Source organism: Pezoporus occidentalis, unplaced genomic scaffold (genome assembly GCF_034315485.1).
Source record: "Pezoporus occidentalis ecotype Australia unplaced genomic scaffold, CSIRO_AGI_Poc_V1 ctg317, whole genome shotgun sequence".
NCBI lineage: Eukaryota > Metazoa > Chordata > Aves > Psittaciformes > Psittacidae > Pezoporus > Pezoporus occidentalis.
Genome location: NW_026915126.1, coordinates 1 through 10,117, shown reverse-complemented (window position 1 = coordinate 10,117; position 10,117 = coordinate 1). Strand labels below are relative to the sequence as shown.

The 10,117-nt window shown below is 43.3% G+C and overlaps 1 protein-coding gene and 1 long non-coding RNA gene across 3 annotated transcripts; one reads left to right on the top strand and one right to left on the bottom strand.

Annotated features, from left to right (window-relative positions):
- Positions 1-772: 772 nt before the first annotated feature.
- CCDC166 (coiled-coil domain containing 166) lies at positions 773-6,667 on the bottom strand. Its single transcript, XM_062628469.1, has 2 exons — positions 6,504-6,667; positions 773-1,985 (listed from the first exon to the last, which is right to left on the bottom strand). The coding sequence occupies exon 2, from the start codon at positions 1,951-1,953 to the stop codon at positions 1,060-1,062; it is 894 nt and encodes a 297-aa protein (XP_062484453.1). The 5' UTR covers positions 1,954-1,985; positions 6,504-6,667; the 3' UTR covers positions 773-1,059.
- On the top strand, positions 2,237-5,195 carry LOC134168607 (uncharacterized). Of its 2 annotated transcripts, none has more exons than XR_009966610.1 (3): positions 2,237-3,047; positions 4,215-4,304; positions 4,794-5,195. It is a non-coding gene; the product is annotated as an uncharacterized LOC134168607 (long non-coding RNA). The 2 variants fall into 2 exon arrangements; XR_009966609.1 differs by having other exon boundaries at positions 4,534-5,195.
- Positions 6,668-10,117: the final 3,450 nt, after the last annotated feature.

The following is a 10,117-nucleotide window of genomic DNA, read 5'->3' as shown; positions in this document are numbered from 1 at the left end:
CCATCTAAATATAACAAAAACTTATTTTTCTTTTCTCTTTTCCTCTCTTTTCCTCTTCTTTTCTTTTCTTTTCTTTTCTTTTCTTTTCTTTTCTTTTCTTTTCTTTTCTTTTCTTTTCTTTTCTTTTCTTTTCTTTGTTTTCTTTTTTTTTTTTTTTTACTTGTGTGGCAAAACATTGGAACAGGATGTGGAGACCTTGGAGATACTAAAAAGCACTGAGAGTGGCCCTGCTCTGGTTGATCCTACTTTGAGGTCTCTTCCAATTGAAACAAAGGTCTGCTTCTGTATAAAGTAGCCCAGTGTGAATGTTAAAACGTGGGCTAAGAGTGTCACTGTCAGTGAGGTAATTGAAACCCAGAATTGTTCAATTTGGAAAGAGAATGTAGCTGAAGTCTGTTCGAAACAACTGTTTACCTCTTGCTTCTCAAGTGAAACACTAAAGCAAGAAAAGAATGAGGTAAAAATTGATATGCATATGTTAAATGAAGGTATTTTATTGATAGTTATGACCAAGGGTCAAATGCTTCAACTGCTTATATTGTGTAAAAGATTTGGTTCCTTTATTTGGTTTTATTTATTTTCTCTTCTTTGGAGACTAGCAGAAGGTAAAATAAATCTTTGCCATTTAGAAGATTTGGGAAAATGAATACTGCTGAAAGTAAGAGCTGGCCTACACTGGGTACTATGGTATTTTTAGATGAAGTTTGCCTCAATGACTAAGAATATAACTTGCCCATGGAAAATTACTAATTAATGAAACATAAAAGACTGATTTCAAAGAGAAAATGTCATTGTTTATTCTGGGACATGAAGGGATTGCAGTTTCAAATGTCTTAATATAGATGTCTTGGAGCTGATGTTACTTTTAAGATCTGTTGTCTGGATCATGTGCTGAGCATGAGCTGTGTAAATCCTTTCATCCTTGCACAGAATATTTTGTTCTCTATACTCTGTTACTTAGCTAATGGTGGCAGCAGCTGTCAGTCCAGCAATGTCTGCTGACACTGGAAAGAGTGAGGTTAATGGGCACATCTGAACAGGCTGTGAGACCTGTAGGTTTCACCAGTTGCATTGTGCACCTGATGCTGGTGTAAAACAGTGTCGTGCGTGTGCCATGTCCTGAATGTACTGGTTCTCCCGAAGAAGCTGCTCCTGCTGTTCTCTCAATTGAACTTTAGTTTCTTTAAGGATTTTTGAGTATTGGATGAGTCTGAGCAATTCCTGCCACAGATGCCAATTCTCTGCTTTTACTTGTTTGATATGCTGAATTAGAGATTGTATTGCTGCTTCTTCTGCTCTCTTGGTGAGAACGTGGATCTTCTGCTGAAAGTCCATCTTACAGTCATCCTTGGCCTGCAGAAATCTGCTCTTGATTTTGTGCATTTCGTCTGAATGCTGTTTCTTTGTGACCAACAGTTCCTTCTCCAGCTGCTTGATCTTTTTTATCTGTTCCTTTCGATAAGATGGGTCATTGAAAGGCTTCAGGTCTTCAACCTCCATGCTCAGAAGAGAGTACTTTGACTCCATGTTCATCAGATCTCTCCTTACATCCTTTTCTTTTCCTGTGTACTGTGAGATGAGCTTCTCTTTCTGCATCTCAACTTCAGAGAGATCAGCATGATTCTGGTCATTTAATGTTATTATCACATCCTGGCACTTCTGGCTGTGTTTTTTTATGTAAGAGAGGTAAGCATTGCCCTTTTCCTGATTCTGTTGGGCTTCCTTTTCTAAGAATTTATTTTCCTGCAGGAAATACTCCATCCTTCCCATATATGTGTTCATATGTTCAGTAACAACCTCGTACTCCTTCTGCAAGTATGATTTTCTCTCTTGGGCAAGTATTTCCATGTCACTTACTTCTTTGGATGTATCTCCATTCTTGGTTGTTATTTCTTGCTTATTTTTCCCAGCACGTGTGGTGTCTTGTTTCTTCTGCTTTGTCTTGGATGCCATAGTCCACACTGGGCGTATCAAACACTGGCAAACTGTAACAGAATGAAAAATGACAAATTCTAACCAAGTATTTATGCCACACGTATGAGTGTTGCTTCCCCCCCCATGTCCTCCTATGTTCTTATGTTTTCAGTGATTATTCTGGCAGCTAGAATATTTGGCCTAAATGTTTCATGTCTGGCCTGTGTTGTGAGTTGAAACATGCACAAATGCATATTTTAATTTTTATATTCCTAGTTAACTAAAAGTAGTTCTGCTTATCTAAAAATACACATCTTTTTTAAGATTTCTCTTTTATTGTATAATGTTGTATTATTTCTATAGTTTGGAGTACAAAGTCAGATTCCACTGGCCAATTATTGTACTGGCTTTCTGTAGGCAGTAGACCTTGTCCTTAAAACTTCAGCAGCAAGTTAAGAACTAAAGTGCTAACAGAGGCATGCCCAAAACTTCCATACTCATAAAGCAAATTCTAAAACATAAGTGCTAAGTCATCAGGCTGGACTGGAAGTTATCTGTAGAAAATGTTATGGACAGTAGTACAGATTAAGCCCCGTTCCTCCATCAAAGCTATGTCCTGCAGTTGTATTTGAAGAGACAGCTGAATCATTTTCCTGGATTTAGAAAGTTCAGTCAGTATTTTCTTATGAAATGAGAGCAGAAAAGGAAGTCTTGCAACCAGTTTTAATCTCGGGATTCAGTAATCAAGCAAGATACTCACTCACTTTGGAGACTGACCATGTCTTTATCCTTCCACTGCCTGAGGTAACATAAACTGATACCTTCTTGGACATCATCTTAAACTATAATGTCATTTGAGATATGACACAGATAACTAAATATTCATGAATATATATAAAGAGAAATAATGACCATAAAGGCAATAATGGCTAAAGAAACATCCTCCGAGATCTGGCCATGGAAAGTGTGCCATGGATTTTGATGGAATGTTGAATGTGCCATATGGATGTGTGCATTGTCGAGGACTGGATTCTTCTCTCAGAGATGGTGGGTGGGAGATAAGTACACAACATTCAGGGCTGAACATCATTTCACCATCTCTTTTTCTGTGTTCTATTTTGGTTCCGTTATAGGTAAGTAGCCTGAAATTTGCTTTGGTGTTTTAGTCAAATTAAGGTAAAATGGCTTACTCTTATCATGAGGAAGATGTTACAGCTCTGTCAGAGTACATTGGTAACCATGCCTTGGTTTTCTGTGTTTTTATGAGTTGTTCTGTCTGGCTTGCCTCTTGCTGAGAAGATACCAGTCCTTTAATAAAGACAGTTTGATTAAGGCGGCATGAGAGGCTTCTCTTTCTACCTGTGTCATTTTCTATTTATACTGGTCAAGTTATTCCAATGCACAATAGCACAGTATTATCATAGCTAATCTGTTTGTATTTCTGCAGTAGACTATGTATTTTTGGCCTGTGGTAGGTATGTGACAAAGCACTGCATAGTAGGTCAAACACAGTGTTTTATTTTTATAATAAAACTTTATCATTTTATTTTTAAACTCTCAAGATTTCAAGGACATTTTGTGTGGGCAGAATGAGTCCATACTGGGAGTAGCAGGAGCGGTTTGCAGTGGAAGCACTATGCCACATTCTTTTGTCCTTGACTGGAAATGCCTTTCTAGCAAGCATCCTGCTTCAGCCCATCTGCATTGGGTACACACACACACCACTTCACACTGCACATAGGAATTCCGGTCTGATACTTCCCACTGTGTTACTCACTCATCACTAATAGGACACATTCACAGAACCATCAAACAGCTGAGGCTGGAAGGGACCTTAGGAGATTGCCTAGTCCAGCCCCTTGCTCAGAGCAGGGTTAACCACAGCAGGTTGCTTAGTTATGTGTCCAGTCAGGTTTTGAGTATTTCTAAGGACATAGACTCTAAAAGCCCACCAGGCAGCCTGTTCCTTCTGTTTGACCACCCTCACAATAAAAAAGTTTTTCATCCTCTTCATCCTGTCAGCTCCAGTAGAACTCTGTACATCCATTTTGTTTAAATGAAATGTTCCCTAACCTGATCCTCCTCCATTACGGGCAAGGCTTCCTTGCTCCAGGCTTTCTCCCTAGCCTCAAGGACTTCAGATTCTGCAAGGTCAGTTTTACCAGTAAAGACCAATGCAAACAATGCACTGAGTAGCTCAGCCTTTTTGTCATCCTCTGTCACTCATCCTCTGCCTCTTTCAGCTAAGAGGCAAAGCCTTTCTTGTTGCCATTCACATCCCTTCCTGTATTCAATTCCAGATGGGCTTTGGCTTCCTGCACATTCGGACAGTGTCTTTGTATTCATCCTGGGTTGTGTGATCCTGACACTTGGATGATTCGTTTTTACATGTGGGTTTTGTAAGGGGCATCTTGGTCTTCAGTGTAGACCTTCTGCCATCCTTGCTTGACTTCCTCCTATTCGGGATGGACCGTTCTTGAGATTGGAGGAGCTCTCCTGCACTTCTCTTCAAGGACCATCTCCCATGGGATTCTTCCAGACACGGAGTAGCTCAAACTCTATACTCTCCTAAAGTCCAGGATTGTGATCTTACTATTTGCATTGCTCCCTTTTTTTCAGGATCCTGAGCTGCATCATCTTGTGGTTACCGCAAGGCTATGCCCAGCTTTCACATCTCAAACTAGTACTGCCTTGTTTGTAACTATCAGGTCCAGGAGAGGAATAGAACCAAGATGCTAGTAAAATTTACCAGAGTAAAATGCATGTTTAGAGCACAGGCTTGTTTTCCAGAAGGGTCAAACATTACTGGATAATGAATGATGAAGCACAGCAGCAAGATAGGAGCTGTACATGTCTGATATTTGTGCTTTTTCCTTTAGGTTCAGAATATTGGTTTTGTTGGTCTTGACTGTGGCACAGGTTCACTGGTAAGTACAGCTAAACACTTCCTGAATTTGAGGAATAAGTTTGAAGACGTTTTGCAACATTTGTGAGATACCAAGTGAAGGTGATGGAATAATGATTGTGCCCTATATAGCACTTTTAAAAATTGATCTTCTGTATATATGAAGTTATTAAAAGATGATACAGCATAGAAAAGGGATGTCTAGTATTTAGCATAATTTCTGTGATGTGAATGAGGCAGGGAATTGTTGAAATAATAGTAAGTGATAATGTGACGATTTGAATATATATTCAGGCAGTGTGAGCACTGTGCCTGCAATGCTACATTAAGAATTTGCATTTTTTTTTCAAGTATTCATTTCAAGAGGGGATTTTTTTTTTTTTTAACATGCCACATTATGTTTTAAAGCTGCTGAGATACCTGCAATCTAAGAGGCACAGTTAAGTCCACAATAGATACTAAAGGAAGGAAAGTGCCTCGTTATTAGAGAAACTGAACATGAGCTGGGTTCAGTCTGCGCTTGCAGCCCAGAAACCAGCCGTGTCCTGGGCTGCATCAAAAGCAGCATGAAGGAGGTGATCCTGCCCCTCTACTATGCTCTTGTGAGACACCATTTGGAGCACTGTGTGCAGTTCTGGTGTCAACATAAGAAGGACATGGAGCTGTTGGAACAAGTCCAGATGAGGCCATGAGGATGATCAGGGGCTGGAGCACCTCCCGTATGAAGACAGGCTGAGAACATTGGAGCTGTTCAGCTGGAGAAGAGAAGCTGCGTGGAGACCTCAGAGCAGCTTCCAGTATCTGAAGGGGGCCACAAGGATGCTTGAGAGGGACTCTTCATCAGGGACTGTAGTGGTAGGACAAGGGGTTGATGGATTCAAACTTAAACAGGGGAAGTTCAGGCTAGACATAAGAAAGATGTTCTTTGAGGATGGTGAGGCCCTGGCACAGGTTGCCCAAAGAAGTGGTAAATGCTTCATCCTTGACAGTGTTCAAGGCCAGGCTGGACAGAGCCTTGGGTGACATGGTCTAGTGTGAGGTGTCCCTGCCCATGGCAGGGGGTTGGAACTAGATGATCTTAAGGTCCTTTCCAACCCCAATGTTCTATGATTCTGTATGATTCTATTAATGATTCTTGCATATATAATAGGAAAATAGAGGGGTAACTAGCACCTTGTGTGCTGAATTTCTAAACTAATTCAAAAGAGGAACAGTGCAATCAAGGACTTAGAACTGGAGGGAAGTCTGGTAACTCTAACGGTTTTAATGAACATAAAAGTTACTGTATCGTAATACAAATGGTTACCCTTTTTAAAGAAAATATGCAAAATTCAGGGAGGTAAGTGAACAAAATAGAATAAATATACTAAAATCGCCTGCCACAGTAATAGCAGAACAGGTTCCAAGCTGGGAATATGGCAGCTGCATCAGAAGTAGGGCAGTTATGGGGAGACATAAGACTCTGTCCAGAAATCATTGCAGTTGTTTTGGGAAACAGACGACACAGAAGGGTGTCATAACAGGCAATAGTAGAACTGAGTTAATACTAATTGTGTGGTTTTAGGGGAAAGGGAGTTGTAGAGCTGTATGAATGCTAGAGAAATTCCTACATCTGCATGGCAAAGCCAGGCCTTGTGGCAGTTGGCATACAGAATGGGGTGGGTATTTTAAAGAAAGCACTGACCTTTCCTGCTCCTGTGGTCTTCATGGATTTTCCAGATAGCTTCTCATGGCTTGCTGCTCCTGGTCTATTGGACAGCATTTGCTGATTGCCAGCATGTGCTAAGGAGTGCTGCTGTTTGTAAGCTGTGCGTGTCCATGGCGATGAAACATGCCAAGTCACAAAAGAAGTTCTGCAGTGAGATTCTCGTAGCTGTTTCAGTTCCCAGCTCGGTTGCAGGGCCTGACTATGATATTTGTTACTTATTGGCATCAGGGTCCTGGTTTCAGCTGGGATAGACAATCAGTTAAGCAGAAACACAAAGGCAGTTTGGCTTCTAAGATTAAGATTTATAGTGGCCAATGTATTAATGAGGAAACAGCCTCAGCTCACTGCTAAAGGCAAAGGTATGACTTAAGATACAGTCCTCTTTGGGAATTAGGTGCCAGTATCTGCTGGAGCATTTCTGGTTCATATATTTGCATTTTCTTTCCAACAGTTTGGCAAGCAGCCTCAGGTCCCACAAAGTGAAGAAGGGGTGTGTGTATATGGGGATGTTTGTGACATCTGAAAGGCAGATGTTAGAAAGGAGTTTTGCAGATGCAGTTCCTATTTATGGAGGAGTTTCTGCTTTTGGAGAGGAAATGAATAGTTCAGGAGGCAATTCCTGCATTTTGTAGGGAAAATGAGCTAATCCTGGTACATGAGAATTTTTGTTTCTCTCTGTGTGTAACAGTATAAGCTTGGCATATCTGTGGCATAGGGCAATGAATTTCACTGGTTTACTTTTTCATCTAACCTGGCTATTTGTGACTAAAGTACAAGTTCCTGGAAATGCATCTAAACTTGAACACAGTAATAATGGAGACTACTTCCTTTGCTTGTTTATTGCAGTGGTTGATTGGTTTGCATAAAAACGTCTGAAAGTGAAATTTTTCTTTTCTAATTTCAATTTTATAGCTTCAGATTTTATTGATTTGTAGGTGGTTTGCTGATAGATCAGAGCACCCTTCTATGTGGTTTATGCACAACAGTGTGGTAGTGGAGGGCAGGGGCTGCAGGGTTGGCTTCTCTGGGAAGACACTGGATACTGACCCCATGTTGTATGGAACCAAATGGCTTTGAGGACCCACCACTGGCCAAAGCAGAATCCAGCAGAATGGTGGTAGTGCCTCGGTGATGGCATATTTAAGTAAAAGTAAAGATGCTGCGCAACAGCAAAAGAAAGAGGGGAGTGAGAATGTGTGAGAGAAACAGCTGTTCAAACGGCAAGGTCAGGGAGGAAGCAAGCAGGAGGTGCTCCAGGCAGGCTGTCTCCCTGCAGCCCATGGAGGTCCATGGTGGAGCAGATACCCCCTGCAGCCCAGGGAGGACCCCCACACCGGACCAGGGGGATGGCTGAAGCAAGCTGTGACCCTGTCAGAGGCCAGCACTGGAGCAGGCTCCTGGCAGAACCACTGGAGAGAGGAGCCCACACTGGAGGTTTGCTGCACAACTTGTGACCTCGCGGGGAACCCACACTGGAGTAGCCTATTGCTAAAGGACACACCATGTGGAAGGGACCCAGGCTGGAGGAGTCCATTTGGGGGGAGGCAGCGCTAAAGAGGCGGGGCCAGACCTGACTGAAGCCCACAGTGGCTCCCGAGGCTGGTGCTTGCAGCGAAGGTTGGACCTGATTGAAATCCGTGTGTTGATTCGGCCACTGTCCTATAGAAAGCATCCTAGAGAATCCTGCTCAAATTGCTCACAGGCCCACCTGAAGTGCCCCAAACATGCCCAGATTAACCACATTCAGCTCAAATTGCCCCAAACCCCACCTGAAATTCCCCCAAACCAGCCGAAATTACATAAAACTCAACCAAAACCAGTCTGAATCGCCCCAAAATAGCAAAAACCAACCCAAACTGCCCCAAATGGCCTTAAAACCAGGGAAAAGTGTCCCAAGCCCACCCCAAGCACCCCTAAACCTGCCCAGATTGCCCAAAATGCCCCAGAGCAGCTGAGTGTGCCAAAATAACCTGAACCAGCCTGAAATGCCACAAACTGCCCCAAACCCCCACCCAAATTGCCTCAAATCAGCACAGATGACTCCCAAAGTGGCTTTAACTGTCCTAAACCGGACCCAAATAGCCCCAAACTCCCCCAAATGCCCCCAAATGCTCCAAAGCAGCTCATAATGCACCCCAAATGCCCCCAAATGGCTGGAATTACCCCCAGTTATGCACAAATAGCCCAATTTGCCCCCAAACCAGCTCAAACCTTCCAGAAATGCCCCCAAACCACCTTCAAATGCCCCAAATTACACTCAAACCACGAGATCCCAGAGTGCAGACATCCAGGTCCTGCTCCTAAGCCTCAGGTGCCAGGACAGAAAACTGCTGCTGGGCCTCACCTACACACAGTGTCCTCAGGAACAGTGCCACCAACGTGGCAATCCGCTCCTGCTTATCCACCTAAAGGTTCATTTGTGTCAAGCCTCTGTGGGCAGCATGCTCAGGCAACCCAGAAACCAGCTCCCTGAGTGCAAACGTCCAGCCCCTGTTGCTAAGCCTAAGGTGCCAGGACAGAAAGCTGCTGCTGAGCCTCACTTACTCACAGTGAGCTCTGCAACGCTGCCGCCACCACCATGGATAGCCACTCTTACATATCCACTTGAAACTCCGTGTGTACGACGTTGCACAGAGGTGCTCTCAGATTCCCCATGAACCACCTCCTTAAGTGTGAATGTCCAGCCCCTGTACCTAAAGTTAATGTGTTAGGACAAAAACAAATAACTGGGCATTTCCTTTGTGCCCTCTGGACCAGTGCCACAAATATGGATATCCCCACGTACACTTACTTACCTAAAACTCCATCTATGGAAACCTCACTGGACAGCACTCTCTGCTGACCCACAGACCAGCTCCCTAAGTGCTGTTCAGCCATGGCAACTGCTAAGAGGACTCCACGTCCAGTGCTCATCGCTAACTAGAAGATAGCTCTAACTGTGGATTGCTCCACCCCAACCAGAGCTGCTTCAGCTTGAGGAGATTGTAATGTGTTCACACACGGGGTGATTGAGGGGTAATTTGAGGCTCACTTAATGCAAAGGGGTTGCATGGACCTGGCAGATCAGGCAGTCCCACCACTCACTCATGTACATGGTGTTATTTCCACATCCAGCCTATGGTGCTGCAATTAATTCCATCTAATTGGTCCATCTCTGCCTGTTTTACTGACATTATACCAGTCCAGATGCTATGCTATTCCCCCATCCCAATTCTGACATGCACAAATGAAACCAAAAACGCCAAAATGAAATGCAACACAAGAAAAACAGCTGCCCAAACAGATTTTTTTTTCCACTTTATTTTTTCATTAGTTTTTGCCCCATATGCTCACAATTCTATAGATTTTCATTTTGCTCATTAGTAGGCAGAGGGAAAGGGGGGGAATAATTCTGAAGCGTCTGTTTCCATATGGTTTTCCCCCCTTTTTTTAGCACTGCACACATGTGTCACGTGTCAGGGTCTAACAAAAGCAGAACCAGGAAAACCGCTCCGAGGAGCGCTCCCCGGAGGATGGAAACCGGGCTGGGAGCAGCGGTTTCGGAGCCCGCTGCCTCTGCGGCACCGAAAAGGTGAGCATGTGCTGCCACC